Source organism: Thalia democratica, chromosome 5, assembly GCF_965202585.1.
Source record: "Thalia democratica chromosome 5, ktThaDemo2.hap1.1, whole genome shotgun sequence".
Lineage (NCBI taxonomy): Eukaryota > Metazoa > Chordata > Thaliacea > Salpida > Salpidae > Thalia > Thalia democratica.
This window is the reverse complement of record NC_139169.1, coordinates 48,718,401-48,739,308: the sequence shown is the minus strand read 5'-3', so window position 1 is coordinate 48,739,308 and position 20,908 is coordinate 48,718,401. Positions and strand designations below refer to the sequence as shown.

The following is a 20,908-nucleotide window of genomic DNA, read 5'->3' as shown; positions in this document are numbered from 1 at the left end:
CCCGATCACTTCTAACCCAATCTTTTTTAACCCGATTTGTTTAACTGTATTAGTATATTAATTTATTATAGTCTTAAGATAAGGATTTGTTTTAAAAACAAACTAATCTCAACAAAATTGTTTTTTATTGAAGTTTAGTTTATTTCGTTTAAAATAAAACTTAATGTTCAGATAGCTTTTGCCAAAATTTAATTGTTGATATTAGTTGGTTCATTTATTGTTTTGACAATAAGGCTTATAATTGGATTATGAATTAACTGTACTTAATTAGTTTCAAAAAGCAATTTAAAATTGTCAAAAGTCTTTTGTATACTAAAGATTAAATATTAAGTTTTGATAGTCGTCAGTGTAAGAAATATAATGTGTATTGCAGCGCTTAAAGACTATTCTGAACTTTTTTTTTTGAAACGATTTTATATGGTAAACATATATTTTTCAAGTGTAGAGACCAGATTAGCAATTTGTATTCAAATTTAAAGAGAATTTATATGAAATACACCTTTTTAAAAATATTAATATCAGTGTATATGAAATTTAAAATAATACAGTCAATAAAGTTTAGTAATCGTAATTAGTATGGTGGTTTCATTTAAAGTTATTATCATTAAATTTTAAGTTCTTAAACGAAAGTGTATACTGTTTAATACAAAGTCCAAAGTAGAGGTATATGTTTTTTTATTCATTTACTAGAACTTTAATTTAATTTTAATTCTTTAAGCCAATGGTATATTATATCTAAAAATTAACTATAATTAATTATAAAAACTTAAATATAAAAGTTAAGGGTCGAAAATTTATTATTATGCTTTTTTTCTTTTGAAATATGATGTATAAACTCGATGACCGAGAGGTCTTTTTGCTATCCAGGTCATTGAACCAAAAATTTTTTGAGCAAATTTTTTCTTCGTTTTTGTTCAATAAACTACTATATAGAGAAAAATGAATTTAAGATAAAAAAAATATTAAAATGTTTTTAAAATTGCAAAAACACGATTATTTTCACGATTAATAGTAGAAATTTCTTTAATAGTTTTCTTGATATCTTTTGAAAGTTATTGTTTCACAGGTTTAAAAAACACAAAAACTTTAGATTATTTAGCGATCATTAATTATGAAATATAAGTATAAGTTATTAGATTAATTTACATAACTTAAAAACTTATAATAAAATTATAAAATCAATTTGTATTGTGAAACCTATTATACAGGTTTAAATTTTTAATGAAGAAAAAGTTCATGATATTTATAGAAATTTGGCGGTGCAAAAAACTACCGAGAATAAAGTCAATAGACTTCAAGCTGGCTTTACTGTAATGAATAACAAGTAAATATGTTTCGTGTAATAACCGTCTGAAAAATATTTGATAAAAGGAACTTGACGGAGTTTTTATAAACTTCTGCTCCAAGTTATACTTAATTTAGCTATAATTAATTTATTATTCAGTTTCAAAATGTTTTATTCTTAATATTTATTTCGTTTTTACTTACGTTATATCAACTTCTCATAATAAAGTAAATTTCAAAGAAATGTTTGTCAACTGAAGTACTAATTCAAGTTGTAATTGAAACATAGGCGAGATTTAATTACCCTCGAACTTGTTATATAAATAAACATGTTTGTTTAACTATGAGTGTTTAACAATTTTTTTGCTCTAGGGCTAAGTAGGAATTCATTAATGATGTGAAACCAAGACGGTCAATCGACATAACATACATTTGCGGTTTAGTTATATGACATAACTGTATTAATAGCTAGGTTATATTTAAAACCATGCTTTTCTACTTGATATAAAAAAAATATCTAATTTCTCCTAATGTTTGTTTGAATTCTATTATCTTAATAGGTCTACGCAAGTTTTAGAACAATTTATATAAGTTTTAAGATGAAACTTAAAACTAACCTACTATAAAACGTTAATACATTAGTCAGTAATTATACAAAATTTACTTAAGACTTACAATGTATTTTTTAGACCGTATTATAATACTACAATTGTAAGAGTTTACTTTTTAAAGTTTGCTTATGATAAAATTTCTACTAAAACTACTGATGTTAAACAAGCTTGTTAAGAAGGATATATTAGTGGTTAATATAAAATTTAATATGGAGTACATATAAAAAACAAAAAAAGTACATTAATATTATATAAAAAACTTGATAACTCATATTTAGTCATTGCATTTTAAAGTACGTTACATAGACCAAATAAGCTTTACAATTTTTTTATTGCAAAGTTCATTAAAATGGTCAAATATGTTACAAAATAATAATTAAAATTACTCAAAAAATAATTTTACCACGGTTAATAATATTCAGCTTTAAACATGAACAAGGGACTAGCTATTTTGTTTTTGATGATCTTTTTCAAAGCTTTTGCATCACCATATTTACCTAATCAAAAGTAGTTTTTTATGTTAAGTATAAGTGCACTCACATCGTTAAAAGTTTACTGACTATTTAAACTAAATGTAATTCTGAAGAAAATGACATAAAATACTGTTTTTTAGCGTCTTTGAATGATTTTTTATTTATAATTTTAACACATAACTCTATGAGTGAATATTTTTTCTAATCAGCACTGCTGACTTAGCAGGTTCATAGAAAATTTTATGAAATTCTTTATTTAAAATAATTAAATTAAAATTGTCTTACAGTAACATTTTAATATTTAATAAATTTTATCATTTAATAAGTTCTAGTGGCTACTGAGAATAAAATTATATAGTTTAAAATACTTTTTGTAAGTGTTAACTATTATTTCATCTCAAAAGCGTTTTTAATATTTAAAAAGTACGTCGCGGGCCAGGTATTTGTGATTGCTAACTAATAACACTATTATATTCATATAAAGTTTTTTCAAGCTAGTAAAAATGGGCACGGGTCTGTTTTGCCCGAATCGTCACTGTTTCACGGCATCACTTTTGCACAAAGTTAGGGTCAGTTTAGCGCAGGGTTTCCCAAACATTTTTCAAAAGGCCCGCTTTTTAGAAATTAAAAAAGCTACGGCCCCTCCAAAAAGATTACTCAAAAATATACCATTAAAAAAAACTAAGAACTTTTTTATATTTTTTGCTCTTCGTCATCAACTCTAGAATATTTAGTGTAAGTTTCTAATTATTACCTCATGACCCCTAAATTTCTGTCATGGCCCTCAATGGGCCACTTTGGGAAACCCTAGGTATGATGAATACGTGCTAAATGACTACTTATACAAAAGTGACTACTTATGCAAAAGTGACTAATTAGACAAAAGTGACACCCACCTAGTTAAAATATATAATGGAAGTTAATTAATGTTGTAAGCATAGCATATTTTTTTATGAAATTTAAATGTTTCAGCGAGATAAAGATTTCAAAAAAGAGTTCTTAATTGTAGTTTTTAAGTTAAGCATATAAGTTTGTATATAATACTTTTTTTTACTATAAAAATACTTTATTGATAAAATGTTATTTATTGTTAAGTTAATTTCTTTTTTAATCTAACTATTTTTTAAACTTTTAATAAACTTTATGATAAATGCAATATCGTAGTTATAAGTTTACTTCTACTAAAGATTTGATCTAAATTTTAGCTATACAGAAAAACTACTTATTTCTATCTTTTTTATTTTTATAAAAAGTTAAATTCAATAGTCTTGTTCTACGACCAATTATGTTTAGTTATGATAGATATATAAAAAATGGGAACGGGTCAAAATTGCACGAAGGGACTAAATTGCACAAGAACAAAATTGCACAAGAGTAAAAAAAACAAAAAATAAAACAGAAAAAAAAAGTAAAAGATAAATTAAGAAATAAACAAAAAGAAAAAAATGAGTAACTGACCGAGGGTAAGGGGTAACAGTGATAGTAAAAATAAAAAAAATACTAATAAAAATTATTATTATAAAAAAAAATAATCAAAAAAAAAAAGATCAACTAAAAAATAAAAAAGCTACCGACCGAGTGTAGGGTAATGGTTAACAGTGATATTGTAAATAAAATTATTAATAAAAGAATTAAAAAAAAATATATAAGCACCGTCCGAGGGTAATGGTTAGGGGTAACAGTGACTGTAAGAAAAAAATAAATCAACCCGTGCAAAAGTATCTTCGTGCAATTTTGTGCACTCGTGCAACTTTGTGCACTCGTGCAATTTTGTCCCCTCATGCAATTTTTTATGCTCGTGCAAATTTGACAGCTACCCATAAAAAATATACTTCAAAAACAAAATTTAAATTAATTAAGTTTTATGCTAATTAAGAAAACAGTACTGAATAATTTATCAAATTTAAAACAAAGTAGGTATAAAGAAATCAGCGCCTACTTTTAAACTACGAAGTTCTAAACTATAACTGAAAGAAAGTAAACTGATAAGTGTACTTAAACAAAAAAAAGGACAAATTATTTTCGAAATCTCTTTATATAGATAATAATACATAAGCAAATACGGCAATTTGAAGCAACTCGATATTTGTAAAGACTTCCATGGTAATTGTGGAAAAGCAAGTTTAACATACCCATGCAAATCTAACCGCTACCCAAACTTGTGACTGATAGTTTCAGAAACAAAACCAGGCTTATCATTAAGATTACAACGATGTGACTCGGTTTAATATCTAAAATTGTATCCAAGTTGTCAGCTGGCAGTACACTACTTATGACGACTTAAATGCTAAGAAATTATGTTAATAGCTACTTAATTTGCATTATTTATAACTCACTGTTTTGATAACAGGGTTCGTGCGCGAAATTTTTTTTCATTTAGCCTGACTGAGACCAATTTAGCCTGACATTTTTTCAAAGTAAGGAAAATTCCCTTTAGAAGTCATTTTAGGTATTGTGGAGGCCTTGATTAGTACTACTATAGTCTCTGACTTCAACCAGCTTTATCTCAAAAATATTTTGAGCTTCAAAAGTATGCAGAAAGCAACTCATAGCTTAGTTATAACACAATAAAATAAGACTAAATTGTTAAAAATGTGATTTTACCCCCATCCCCTATACCCTTAACATAACAAATTCAGTGATAAGTTTTAAAATAAGTGTTATATCTAATCTATTACTAGTGTAGAAACTTAATGTATATTACTAAACACAATTGTTCAAATTAATTAAGCACTAAGTAAAAATATTATAAGCAGAATATCTATAATAAAACGACGTGCATTGTCGTGTGTTATTAACATTTAAAATGAAACGCTTACACGAGTATTAAATAATTAAAATATGTTTATTATAGTATTTTGACTAATACTTAAAATTGATACATAATTATAAATCCTAAACTTTAAATAAATACAGTGATTGTTGATGTCGTATTAGATTTAAAAAGCTTACACTTTAATATGAAAAAAGTTTAAAATTTTGTTCTTGTAAAGAAAAATGAATTGTATCTAAAATTTGTACTCCCACAAAACCTAGTACTTATATCTTAAAGCTAAGTTTTAGTGTTGTGAATATCTCCAATAACTTTAAACAAACAGTAAAATATATGAATAAACTGCTAAGAGTTTTAATCTAAAAAGTATTGGTATAAAGCCTTTAAATTTGAAATTAAAACAGTTTAACCAACTAAGCTCTGAAAAACATAGCTAATGCAAACAAATTCAAACAAACAGATGAGTTGTTGAACTATACTGTAATATTCAACCTGTATTTGTTTATGAATTTTTATAATTATGACATATATAATCTACTCAAAACAAAATAATGAAGGTTCTTAAAAAAATTTAAGGTTTTAAGCATTTATTTTTACAAATACTGACTGATTTTGTTTTTAATAACTATATCTTTATTTAGAAATAAAAACACATTTTAATTTGATCAAAAAAAATTTCTCAATTTTTTTTTAATCAAAGATTTTCAAGCATTTGAACTGAGAAAAACTGAGATTCTCAAATTTTTAAATAAAAAAACTTATTTAGCCTGACGTTTTTCAACTTAAAAAAAAAAACTGATTTAGCCTGACGCGCACGAACCCTGTGATAAGCAAAAATGTCATAGTTTATTAATTCAGCATCATTCTTACTACTAAAAAATCAAGATCTTTTTATTAAGAAAAATTGCTTAAATTCAAGGTACTGAGGATAGTAGTAAAACTAAAAAACACATAATAAATACATAGCAATTATGTTCCTTAAAAACATTAAATGTTTATTCCAACACAAGTTAAAAACAAGTAGAAGCTTTCAAATAAATAAGTACAACTTATTTACGTAAATGAAAGACAGATCATCGACAAAATAATCTGTTTAAATTAAGCTACATACTATTTTTACGGTAAGGCACGGCTAGGTATAATAAAAAAGTAAAGTTTTTAATGTAAAACCATTAAAAAACTTAAATGACAGTTAACAAGCACAGCTCATTAAGTTTGATAACGACAATTTTGAATGCAGCTCAAAAAAAAAAATTAACTTATTAACTTGGCAAAGGCAAATAAGTAAAACTTATAAAAAGAATTTAGGGTTATTTTAACAACATGTTCTATGTTTAAAAATATCTATTTTGTAGCAGTAGGACTGACTAAATTCACAGCTTTTGTAAAGAATTAATTTTTAATCCCATGCATACGTATATCAAATAAAAATTTTAATAGACATTTTCTATATAATTTAAATGTTATTACTATACAACATGATATTTTTTAAACTGACTATGGTAACTTTGGTTATTTAAAAACACTATTGAGAATAGTGTATAAAAAGTTATTACCATTAGAACTCAAAATGTATGAAAAAAACAGTAGCATTAGAATAATATGATAAATGTTCAAGGAAATACACATAGAAAAAAATAGTTATGAAATACTCTATAAAACAAATCCACCAATCTTAGCTTGTACAAGACTAAGTTGTAATCTATTCTTTTGTTTATCTACAGAGTCTACTTCAACATCAATAACATCATTAGGACCAATGACGGACTTCAAAACCGGCCATTTGCCTTTCGTTTTGCTTGAGTGCATCAGTCCATCTACTCCTATACCAACATCTATAAAAACACCAAATTCTGTAACATTGGTAACTCTACCCTGCAGCTTCATTTTTTTGTGCACATCGGTAAGAGATAAAACATCAAATCGATAAATACGTTTGTTTGAGTCTGTTGTATTTCGAATATCTAAATAACCAAGTGGTTGAGTCAGTCCATCATGTATGAGTTTGAACGTTGGCTCACCTATACCAAGTTCAATAGAACATTTTTTAAGTGTTTCTAAGTTTTGCTGCATTTTAGTAACAAAACTTATACTACCAATGTTGTTTGTTGATAAACGAACACTAGATAAAAGTTTTTCTGTTTTTTCGTAACTTTCAGGGTGAATCCACGTTTGGTCAAGTGGGTTAGTTTGCCAGTCTTTTTTTATTTTTTTTGCATTTTGGTTGTAAGATTTAGTAGCTTTTCTTTTAGAACCCAACTTTATAGGCACTTCTTCAGTCTGATTTTTTTCATTAGATGTAATGCTATGCTGGTTATGATTTATTCTAAGAAAACCAGCACACTGCTGAAATGTTTTTACTCCAATACCAGCAACTGTGAGCAGCTGCTTGCGGTTGACAAAATGTCCATTCTTTTTTCGCCACTCAACAATACTTTTCGCCTGACTTTTTTTAAGGCCAGCAATATGGTTTAAAATATGAGTGGAGGCTGAGTTTAAATCCACACCAACAAGAGTAACACAGTCTTCAACTACTTGGTCTACAGCCTTACTAAGCTTTGATACATTGTTGTCATGCTGATATTGCCCTATTCCAAGATGCTTAGCTTCATATTTTATCAATTCATTTAGAGGATCTTGAAACCTACGTGCAATTGAAACTGCACTAATTAAGTTTGGTGCTAAATTTGGAAACTCATTTTTTGCCTCTGCAGAAACACTGTAAATGGAAGCACCATCCTCACTAACTATACAAAACGAAAGATTTGGGTTACCTAATTTAGGCAATAGTTTAGAGAAAAACACTTCAGTTTCACGACAAGCAGTACCACTACCAATAGCAATAACTTCAAAAGTATACTCAAGGTATAACTTTCTTAATTTATCCGTAGATTGTAAACAATTGTATAAGTAGAATATTTCAGTTGCTACTACCCTACCATCTTGAGCCACAACTGCACATTTGCATCCATTAGAAAACCCAGGATCAACACCAAGAACCATTTTGTGGTAAACTGGTGGTGTCAACAGAAGCTTTTTCAAATTTCTAGAAAAAAGCTGAACAGAAAATTCTTGAGCTTCTTTGGTTAATTCTGTTCTACATCTCCGCACAACTTTAGGCTTGATAAGCCTTTCAAAACTATCCTCTATACAGTCTTTTACTAAATTTCTATTTTCCTCAGAGTAGATTTTTTCAGCAAAACACTTTCTGCACCACTCTAAGAATCTATTTTTAACAAACTCATTAATTATTATTTTTACTGATAGATACTTTTGAGTTTCACCACGATTAATTGCAAGAAGCTGAAAGGATTTTATTTTGTTTAATGAAAGTTTAAAATCAAAGTAGTTTTGATACTTATAAAGATTTGACGATGAGCCTTTTACGTTATCTTTAACTTTTGATTGCTTTGAAACAATGGTCATAGACTTTCTATCAAAAATATTTCTTATAGTTTTGATGGTCTTTTCATGCTTAGCAATATAGTCAGCCACCAAATATTTTACTCCAACTTCAACTTCTGAAAGAGTTGCTAGGCCAACAGTTCCTTTTCTAACAAAGTTCCTAAAGTTAACTTTAACATTTGGGTATTCCATCATTTTTAACACAGGATTTTCAAGACCTAATTCTCGAGCTTTTTCAGCATGAGATTGTTTTGACGATTTTTTAAATGGTTCATACACCATGTTCAATTCATCCATGCTCTCTGCACTTTTAAGTGCTTTTGAAAACTTTTCTGTAAGCTTTCCCTGCTGGCTAATCAGTTTAGCATAGTACAAAGATTTTCTTTGTAATTCACGATAACTTTGAAGGCAACTTTGAAATTTTCGAAGCTTTTCTGCTTCCATTTTACCTGTACGCTCACATCTGTAACGTGCAATAAAGGGAACAGTACACTCCTCTTTTTCAAGCATACCTACTAGGTTGCGGCAAACAGATATTGAAACTTCCATTTGCCGTGAAATTAGTTTTAAAATATCATCATCTTCCATAACTATTACACTAGATACTTAATCAAATTCTATTAAAAGTTTTATAGTTTTTTTTGTAAGTTGCTACACTTTTACTAATATATGTTTGTAAACTAAATAACAATATTTAATTTTTAAGATCAAAATTATATTTTATTCTAAAATTTATTTTTAAGAATAGGGCTTCAAGATATTAATAACTGATATTTTGACTAACTTAAAAGAATAATTTATTCTATTTAGCTTGTTTTAGAAGTTTAGTAATTCTATACATGAATATAAATAGACATATTTTTAAACTCAAAACAAATGTTACATGACTATTCAAACCACAACAAATAAAATTCTGACAATTTAAATTCTTATAAAAAAGTTTATAAGGCAATATCTCAAAAAGTAATTTTTATTTGAAAAAATGAAATAATGGTCATGTATGTCTAAATAATAAGATTACAACAGCTAACAATTTTTTTTTAAATGTTAATTAAAATAAGAAAATTCACAAATTTTAGAATTATTATAATGCAAACTGTAGGAATTTGAATTGTATAAATTTGATAGTTATGCACCTAAGTTTAAGGTATTCTTCAACTTTTAATGTTTTCCTATCAGAAAAAATGATAGTTAATGGATGTAAGAATTTGTACAAAATTTACAACTATTATGAAAAAAAAATGTTTAATATAACCTTTCAAAAAAAGCTGTACCTAATGTAAATTATTAACCTCCTCTTTGGTTATATAATAAACATAAAATTTAGAATAAATATAGATTTGCTAACATGTGCAAAGCTCAAGAATTTGCTCTACCATTTCACAATGATACAAAAACTTTAAAGTTAACAATTAATCTTAAAAGTAGTAATCTAATAAACTGCTTATATTTACAATTTGAATTTGCTTATTTAAATTAAAGGTAAGTTGTTTTAGACTTTACCGAAAATTATTTTGGTAACAAACACAACATATTTAGATTAATAATAATGAGACTTTAGATTAATAATTCTTCATTAATTAAACTTTTTTACTGTACATAGATTAAAGCTATTTTTTATATAGAATTTGATATTGTTATGCTTTTTAATATGGTCTATTTTAGGATGTAGCTTGAGTTCTTGTCTTTTAGATTCCAGTTTAGTTTTATGGTTTAGTTGAATGCCTTTTATTTCTTTTGTGAATGTTGATTTGTTATTTTGGTACAGTTTATTTAGTGTTTTTAACTGGTCCCTAATAAAAATTTCTAAAGTTTTTTCTTTTGTGCAAAGTTGATTTGCTTTTCAACAGTTTGTGTTAACATTATAATGACTGAATAGTCTAAAACATTATAATGACTGAATGAAAAGTATTTGTTAAAGACTGTGTAATTGTAGCATAAATGTAGAGAAGCACAATTCAAATATACAGGGATTCCAGTTTACTGAGTTTGTTTAGATGTACATTATTAAAAAAAGGTTCCTTAGATAAAATAGAAAAATAATACATAAAATAAAAATAAATCATATAAATTCTTTATAATAAAAATTACAAATTAGTAAAAAAAACAAAAACATTTTAAAATTTTTGAGCTGTTTCAAAAAAATTATAAAAGTTCTAAACGTGAATAAATTTGAGGATATTGTGCATTATATTTGTTTATTTTTAACAGTTAAATATAATACCAAGTTTATTAAAAGGGGCTATAAAAATATAAAAGTTATAAAAATTCAAATTTGAATAGAACTTCTAATTTAAACATAAATTGATCTATGTCTTAGTATCTTTTATAGGTTATAATTTATTTTATAATATATGAAGGAAGAAATGAATGATAACTGAAACTAATTATGTGTGAAAAGTGATAACAAATAATGTATCCTGCATGAAGTTTAACTTTGTTTATACCAAATGCTTTTCATTATGTTATTAATTCACACTAAAGAAAGTACAAAATATTAAACAAAGAACTGTTATTAAAAATAAGTAAAATATAAAGTATACTCAGAAAATCAAAGAATAATAATACAGGCTTCCTACTTAAGTTTCTAAAATATCCAAAAATAGTCGAAAAAGTACACTAAAAATGACCATGATTTGTTTAAATTATTTTTTTATCTTAAACTAGTTTCAATAATTATATTTATAGATTAGAACTTTACTGTTTTATAATGGTAAGTTACAACTACAAATATTTTATTATAAGAAATTTATTTACTTGACAATCTGCATAGGACTTATAGGGCATAGGGGGAGTTCTGACATTTTTTTTTACTAAAAATAACATTGTATCTTAAATGAAAGCTTAAAGTACAAACTACAAGTCATTTTTTATAGATTTAAAAAATCTTATTTAACTTTTGAGATATTGTAATTTTTATAAAAAGATTCCAATACAAACGTATTGACCACAAATTTTTTGAAGTCAATTTTCTCGGAAATTTAAAAAATCACTGAAAACCTATCTCCTCCATCATTTTTTGAGCTAGAGATCTCAAACTTTCAGGAAACGTTCCTTTTGTAATTTAGAAGACTTTGAATGTTGGAGTTTTGAAAATATTAAAAATTTTACATAAAAAAAAACAAAAAAATAGGTGGTTTTTTTTTAATAAAAAATATATTTTTCAAAATTTAAAAAATTCTTGCATTCAATCTCTTTAAAATTTAGTAATACACTTTCTGTAAAAATTCGAATAAGATTGCTTTTAAATAAAGGATGAGATAGATTTTTAGTGAAATGGTCTTTTTTTTGCGTTTTTAGTTTGTGCCTTCCATTAGGAACCTATTGAGGTCACCAACTTTGACTGCTCATATCTCAAAAAATACTTTGATTTTTTTCAAGCAGTTAAAAATGTCTGATAGCTCAGATAAAACTCTATAAAATAAGATCTACTTGTAAAAATGAAGGTGGATCCCCCCTATGCCATAATGATCATATTCATCTTTTAAATACGTTCAATTTAGTTGACATTATTGTTTTTTATACATAGTGGATATTTAGTTTACTTTTATAAAAATAAGTTTTTATGATTAAACTTTTTGTTAACATTTTATATGGTTTATTACAGTGATCTTCAACGTTTTTAAAAACAGAGCACAGTAAATTACTTTAAAAAAAGTTCTCTATAAAGTAGACAATAAAATTTATATACTAATAATAATGAAAAAAGAGCAACACAATAAACATTTCTCTTATACTTTATATTGTTATATTTAACTTTAATCCTATCAAGAGCAGTGCATGACTAAATTAATATGGACCATTCTAATTTTTAAATATAAGTAACTTCACTAGAATATAAATAAAAACAAATTGTACAGTAATCTTCCTTTATTGTACCAACATATGTTTCTGTGTGTTAATGAATCAACACACTTCAACTGTTTTATATTATGATTTGTTGTTTTGTTGTGTAATTTAGCTTACTTTACTTATTTTAGACTTAATAATCATAAATATATAGTTTTATAACAGTCGGATTTAATATTAAGTATTTTACCTATTATTAACTATTATCTGTAGAAAATATTTTATTTTAATGAAACCATGTATACACCTACTTTATTCTATGCTTCTATTCTCTCATTACAGTAATTATTTTTTTACATAACCCAGTTGAAGTGTGTTGATTCGTTAACATACAGAAACATATGTTGGTACAATAAAGGAAGACTACTGTACAATAAATTAAACATACAAATATTTTTCTTTAAAGATTTTAATTTTTTGGAGATATGGCTAAAATAAGTTTGAAATTCATTAGTTTGAAAAGTTCTCTAAAAAAAAATTCCAAAAACAAATAAGTGTTTGTAAGTATTAATTAGATTTATATATGCAATTTTTGAAATATATATTACTTTTTGAGATGTGACCCTTTAAATTTTTTAAGAACTTGAATTGTTATGTAACCCATTAAGAGCATGGTTGTGAACGTATGTTTTAGTTTTCTATGTTTTCAACTATACTTAACATAATTTTGTAAAATCCTGAGTTATTCTAAAGACCTTAAAATTTTGCAAGCTTTCTAGAGTTTGGCTGATTTTTCAACAACTTGAAACTATCCTAAAAGGTCTGAGTGTGTAGAAACACTGTTTGTATTATAGCTATACAATCAAGCTTATTTTGGCTAGTTGGTTTGTTGAACACTTAAAAGGGAAAGCTTATTAATATGATCAATGGACCTGGTATAAACAGGGTGGCAAAATGTTTTTGACAAACTTTCTCTAGGTTGAGAGTTCATCTTTTTTGGACCATATTAAGTACTAAACTAATCTTAAGTTAAAAGAGGTGTTTTTGATAGATTTAAATACTTAAAAAATATAGCATTACTATTATTTGCACCCTATACTAATATATTTAATCAATTTCTTTAAAGTTTATCTCGTATAATTCTTCAAAATCTTTTATGTTGATATATAACATTAAGGGCATAGGGGGGATCCACCTTCATTTTTACAAGATGATCTTATTTTATAGAGTTTTATCTGAGCTATCAGACATTTTTAACCGCTTGAAAAATTTTTTTTGAGATATGAAAAGTATTTTTTTAGATATGAGCAGTCCAAGTTGGTGACCTCAATAGGTTACTAATGGAAGGCACAAACTAAAAACGCAAAAAAAGACCATTTCACTAAAAATCTACCTCCTCCTTTATTTTTTAAGCAATCTTCTTCAAATTTTTACAGAAAGTGTATTATTAAATTTTAAAAAGATTGAATGCAGGATTTTATTTTATTTTTGAAAAATAAAATTTTTATTAAAAAAAAACCACCTATTTTTTGTTTTTTTATCTAAAACTTTTATTTTTGAATATTTTAAAATTCCAACATTTAAAGTCTTTCAAACTATAAAAGGAAGGTTTCCTGAAAATTTTAGGTCCCTATCTCAGAAATGAAGGAGAAGATAGATTTTTAGTGATTTTTAAAATTTCCAAGAAAATTGACCCCAAAAAATTTGTAATCCATATGTTTGTATTGGAAACTTTTTGTAAAAATTACAATATCTCAAATATAAAATAATATTTTTCAATTCTATAAAAACTGGCTTGTAGTTTGTACTTTAAGCTTTTATATAAGATCCAATGTTATTTTTAGTAAAAAAAAATGTCGGAACCCCCCCAATGCCCTTAATATTCATACAACTTTAATACTATTCATATACTTGTTACATATTCTTGATCTAGCTTATTATGTTTACTTTATATAAACCAAGTACAACTAACGTCTTATAACTTATATTATAAAGTTAAGATTTATTATCCTTATTATAAATATTTTAGGCATAAAACATGGCATCAGACATTTTTATTTGACTCTGCTCTTATTTTGCTCTCTATTAGCTTTCTCTCAATCTAAACTTTATAAAGTTGCATCAGTCGGAAATAGGTTCTTGTTGACTGACTATAAAAATAATTGGAAATGCAACTAAAACAGTAGTTTTATTAATTAAATTAATAATTTAAGTAATAACAAATATATTACTAATTAAAAGTTTGTAGTATAATTTTTACATAAAATTTACTGTTTTTATTAAACAAAGTTGTTAAAAAAATAAAATTCTAGGTTTTTCCTGTTTTTCTTTTCAAAAATTTTGAAAATTTTCGAATTTACATGTTTTACCATGCTTTTTTTTTGCCTAAATTGTCAAATTTTAGGTTTTTTCAGGTTTTGTGGCCACCCTTTTTTTTAACTAATTCAAGCCAAAAGTAATTGTTTTATTTTTTAAGAAATTTTATTTAAAGTTAAGAGTGGCATTTTTTTAGCATGCTTATTTTAATAAATTTGTTTTTTAAACTTTTTATAGAATTTCATACTTCCGATTGGTATTGGTCTATTAAAATTTGTAGCAGTTGATTTAGCTTTGATGACAATTATCACATGGTTGGATTATTGATGTATTCAGGGTGGCTACTAGTTTTTTATGAATTTCTTCCAGGTTTTTGTAAGTATCTGTTTTTGGGTCTATTTTTAATCAAAAATTAAGCTTAAAGTAAAAAACAGTTTTAAGTAGTATAGCAACATTAAATACTGTAAAGCTACTTGAAATATGTTTGTTAATAAAAAAATTTGATGATGACAACAAATTTTGGACTATATTATAGATTTTTTGTGTCAAATCGAAATTTCACTATTTATCATGTAAAAATTGCTCAAAAATCTAGGTTTTCTTGTGTTTTTTTTCAATTCCTCATTTTTTTGGTTTTTTAAGGTATTTTTAGTCTAAATTGTCAAATTCTAGGATTTTAGGTTCAGTGGCCACCCTGTGTATTATTATGTTGTAGAGTCAGTTTAAAGTGATTCTTGGGGATTTAAGCTTTGTAATTTTCCCAACTTTTGTGTTTTTTTTTTAATTGGCTAGTGTTTGCTAAACAACTTATCATTAGGGAGTATTTTTTCACTTAAAAAAGATAAGTATATGCAAAAATATAGGTGAAACGTCCTTGCCTTTGTGTAAAGAAATAAATTTAGTATTAAAAAAGTATCATTAATTGGCTTCTGTTTGCCAAACAACTTGTCATTAGGGAGTATTTTTTCACTTAAAAAAGATAGGTATGTGCAAAAATATAGGTAAAACGTTGTTGCCTTTGTGTAAATAAATAAATTTAGTGAAAAAAAAGATAGATTAGGTCTTTGTTAATTTTATGTTAACTGTAAAACAGGCTAGGGGAATCATACATTACTTAACTTATTTTCTTGACCTTCTAAAAATGTTTATTGATGTAGTGTAGGTAGAAGAAAAAGAGTCATATTTTTCTTCTTAAGGGTTGCCAAAGGTTTCTGAGAAATTTCTTCCAAGTTTTTTGAATTTCTTTCAGGTACTGGAAAATTAAAGTTATTGAGTGTATTTTTAGTATAAAATTAAGTTTATGGTGTAAAAATGTCTTTTATAGTACAACAACATTATAAATTTACTTTAAAGTTACACTAAATCTGTTTATAATAATTAAAAAAATTATGATAACAAAAAAAAACCAATATGATTGAAATTTGTGTCAAACTGAAATTTGATTACTTACATGTAAAACATTTTAAAACTCCAGGTTTTATTCATTGTTCAAAATTTTGGGTTATCTAAGATTTGTTTTTCAAATTTTCTCAAATTCCAGATTTTTTCTAGCCTAAATTGTCAAATTTCAGGTATTTGACAACCCTGATTCCTTAGAAAATTTAAAAAGTGTCTTCATGCAACTTTATTTTTGTGCAATTTTGTACTCTTGTGCAAATTTGACAGCTATGCTTCCTTTTTATCTCCTTCTAGAAAAATTTATGAGTCCTTAGTGTGTAAGAAGTTGAATAACTTCTTTTGTCAAATGGTGTTTTGTATAAAAAGCAGTATGGTTTTACAAAAAATAGTACAACTGAGCTGGCTGCGAATCAAATTGTGGATAGGTTGACTGAGGCAGGTGATAAAAGGTTAGGTAATTGTTCTGTCTTTGAAGATTTAGCAAAAGCATTTAATCATAAAATACTCTTGTCAAAATTAAAAGGTTATAAAGTAGAAGGATCTACTATATGTTTTTGTTTTAAGAAAAAAAATAAAGAGACCTCAACTACTTGAGGAGAAATAATGAATTTATTCATTCAAGAATTTATTTTCTAAACTAAGTTTTGGTTAAGGATCTATGTTAAATTTACTACAAAGATCATTAAATAATAGAAGCCAAACAACTGTTATAAATAATATTGTTTCTAAGCATGAAACTGTGAATGTTGGAATTTGGCAAGATTCTTGTTTGGGTCCTTTGTTGTTACTTGTATATATAAATGATATTTTTTCTTCTACTGAGATTAATAAGAGATTGTTTGCTGATGATGCCTGCTTAAGCTACCAACATAGTGATCTTAGTTGTGTGAACAGTGTTATTAATGAAGATCTGAGAAAAATCAATGTATGGTTGTGTGCTAATAAACTTTTTATTTACTATTCTAAAACAATTTTTTTATTTTAAACAGTGCGCTTAAAAAATGCGATTTTAAAGTAAATATAAATGGATTTAATATTGAACACAATGAAAGTATAAAATACTTGGGTGTGGTTTTGGATAAAAGACTGAATTGGATGGCTCACTTAAGATCTCTCAAATCATAACTGTCTAGAAGTTGTTTTGTGTCGTCAAAATTGAGGTACTATTTGTATGTGAGTACACTTAAAATGGTGTATTATAGTTTGTTTTATCCTCATATTCAATACTGTATATCTGCTTGGGGTGGTGCTGTTGAATGTTATTTTAAGCAAATTGTTAGTATGTAAAAAATAATTGTGAAGTATGTTTACTGTGTGCCTGCTTTGACCCCAACAAACACACTATTTGTGAAAACTGGTCTGCAGAAATTAAATTATGTGTTTAAATTGCAAGTTTGTAAATTAATGCAGAATAGTATGACTCGACTTGATGTTCAGCATATTAAAAGTTTTACTCTTGCTAGTTCTCTTCATTCACACAATACTAGGTTTTCCAAAAAATTAAATTTCAAGAAAAAAATTAAACTGAAAGACTTGGAACAAGACTTGGACTAAACTCCTTTCTGTATTTGGGTCCAATGTTTTGGTCTAATGTGCCTGAAAAATTAAGTAAAAAACATGAATTTAAATGTGTTTATAAAAATTTTCTATTAACTTGCTACAAGTAATAAACCTGGAGTGCTTTTAATCATATGTCTGAGTATGTTGTTTTATTGTCTTATACTTTTGTGCATTTATGTATAAACTAGATTAATTGTGTATATTTAGTTTTCTCTTTTAAATTTTGTATAAACCTAAGTTTGAATACTTTATGTAATTTATCTTATTTTTATTATATAAAGGAACATTTCTGGTGACATGTTGTACTTTTGTTAATAAAACTTTGTTATGAGAGAAATTATTTGTCAAGTTTTTAAATATTGATTAAACTTTATGTTAACTTAATGCTAGCAATAAATAAAACTATTTTTTACTTTTATTTTAGAAGTTTGTTGTTTTGTAGCTGTTTTTCTTACAATTTATACTGCTTAGTGGTATTTGCTATATAAATTTTTAACAGCTAATTGTGAACACACTTTGGTGGCAGTGATATCATAATTGGATTGTTGTTTTGTTCAGGACATTGGCAGCACTTGCTTGGATATTTGAGCTTTAGGAATTTTCTACACTTTGTGGTTTTTTATGTTGAAATTTTAACTTTGTGAGTGTTTGCCAAAATATGTGTCTTCCCCATAAAATGTTTATTGTTGCAAGGGGTAGAGTTTGAGACTGATTTTCTTTACTATAAAAAAAAAGTTTTTTTTTTCAATTAAGGTTTAGGATAAGTTTTATTTTTATTTTGGTTATTTAAAAATCAAATTTATGTTTTTTTTTGAATATAAATAGATTTATCTGTTCACCCATATAAATAACAATCAATGTTTTTTCAATAAAAGTTTTAATATACTTTCACTGCAACTTATCAGAAATATACTATTTTTAAAACTTTTATGGAAAAACATTGATTGTTATTTATATCGGTAAATACTTTAGTAGACTTATGTTTTTATTGATAAAAAAGATTTATTTTTTAATTAAAGGTTAACTTTTTCTTAATCAATTTAAAGATAGGGCAGGTGGAATAACACATGATGACCTCAAACTCACTCACTTGACCATCAGAAAACGTTTATTATTGCAGAGGAAAGAGTGAGTTCTGATGTTTTTCTACCTTATAAAAAAAAAGATTATATAACTATGTAATTTAGATATAAAATAGCATCATTCATTGTTAAGCTATGAAGTAGCTGCTATGGGGTGTCTTGCCAAACTGAACTTTTTTCCTTTAAAAATAAACCAGTTTTTAACTTTTTTCCTTCTGTTGAAAGTTCTGTTAAATGCAACTTCGTTGATGTAATAAACTAAAACATAATTCTTAAGTTTTTCGTAAGATTCTATTTATTAAAATTTATCTATGTGTAGTCTTTATAGTACTGGTACTTGGTAGTATGTATTAAATAATATTAGTGTGCTCAAAAATAATAAGTTTTTAGCTAGCGTTTAATTAAAAAACTTATCATATATATTACACAATTGTTAGAATCTAATTTTCATAATCACCGATTATATAAGGTAAGGATTCTATTATTATGAAAAATATTTCTTATAACATACAATTTTAATAAAAACTACTAAAGTCTGCACAGATCTTTGTATCTATCTAGCCTTTTAAAAACTAAATTTGTTTATTATTTTAAGTACTTATGCTTAGAAGTTTTTTTGTTTGAAATGATAATTTTAAGTGTATAATTAGATTAATAGTTTTATTAGTCAGGTAGTTTTAAGTTAACTAAAGACTGAACAAAAATTTACTATTAAGCAAAAATTTTCTTTTATATAATATCTACTTACATATAATCGATAAAAATTAAAAGTATATGCTTTTTAAATAAATTAATTTGAGTCAAATTCCAATCATTCGATATTTACAAAGTAAATTAATGGTTCGGTTCGGTTGTTCTTGTTTACCAAACAGTTATATTATAAATAGTTAAAAAGTTTATCTATAAATCAATTTAGTTTTTAGCGAAATCAGATTAAAGTGTTTTAACTTAGACCTAATTAAAAAAACTTACAAAAAGATTCAAAAAAAAAGTTACTAGATTTACAGTATCTTTTTCCATAAGTTAAAAAAAAACCAATTTTGTTTGAAACAACATAGGAGAAATAAATAGAAAATTTAGTAATTTAATTATTTTGTAACACATATAAAACACACAATCGTTTTTTCAAGTTTAAATTTAAACCTAAAAATTAAATATTTTTTTTAGTTAATATCTCTTTTAATTTAGTAGCTTATTTACTTTTTGTTCACATACTTTCTTTAGTTAGTTCTGAAATTAACGATCTTTTATTATTCACTTTTTTTTTGTTTCTCAATTGACTTATTAGCTTCCATATTGTCTTTAATTAGTTTGACTTGAACTTCGAAAAATAATACTTAACTGCTTATTTTCTACTCAGTGATGCTTAGTTAACTAGTAAAAACTGGTGTATAATGCTAACTTGGAACTTTTTTTTATTCTAAATAACCTTCTTTTGCTTTGCTTTTCACAATAATTTCAATCGAAATGGAAATTGACTTTAGTAATTGGGCCCCTTTAAAAATTTTGAGTTTTTTTCTATTTTTTTAATTATACAAGTTTTTCTCCGAAATTAATATATTTTTTTAAAGTTTTTAAGTTAACATACTTAGTAAACTAAGTTTGAACTTGTAATATTTTTATTTAAATTATTTTTATACCATGAGCCTAGATAAATTTTTCAAACAAAATTTCAATTTTGCACGATTTTCGATTTTTAGGTTTGAATAATTTTATGAATTTTTTTTTTTTATAATTTTAATTTAGAACAGACTTGTATAGTTAAGTTTCATGATGTAATTATTTATTTTTTTTATTAATTATTGTTTTTTAAATATTTGACTCAAACAAGTTTTACCTAAGTTATTCTTAGCAAAGTTATTAGAGGGATTATCTGTAAATCTTAAAATCAAAAATTGGAATTTTTCTGAAAAATTTATTTAGGTTTATTTTATAAACAAAAATTGAAAAAAACAATTAATTACAAGTTTAAACTTATTTTAATAAGTATGTTAAAAAAGTTGAAAAATCCTTTAAATTTAAAAAATAGAAAAAACTCAAAATTTTCAAAAGTGTGCCACTACAAAAGTCAACCCCAATTCGATGGAAGTTATTGTGAAAAGCAAAGCAAAATAACGTTATTTAGAATAAAAAACAAAAGTTTCAAGTTAGCATTAAAGAATTTGAAAATAATTGGTTTTTAAATTTGGTTAAAAAAAAGAAATACAAAAAAAGCCA

At 25.5% G+C, this 20,908-nt stretch overlaps 1 protein-coding gene across 1 annotated transcript; it reads right to left on the bottom strand.

Moving 5' to 3' along the window:
• Positions 1-6,265: 6,265 nt before the first annotated feature.
• On the bottom strand, positions 6,266-9,152 carry LOC145835684 (S1 RNA-binding domain-containing protein 1-like). Its single transcript, XM_082943379.1, has one exon. The coding sequence runs from the start codon at positions 9,132-9,134 to the stop codon at positions 6,795-6,797; it is 2,340 nt and encodes a 779-aa protein (XP_082799505.1). The 5' UTR covers positions 9,135-9,152; the 3' UTR covers positions 6,266-6,794.
• Between the last annotated feature and the right edge of the window lie 11,756 nt (positions 9,153-20,908).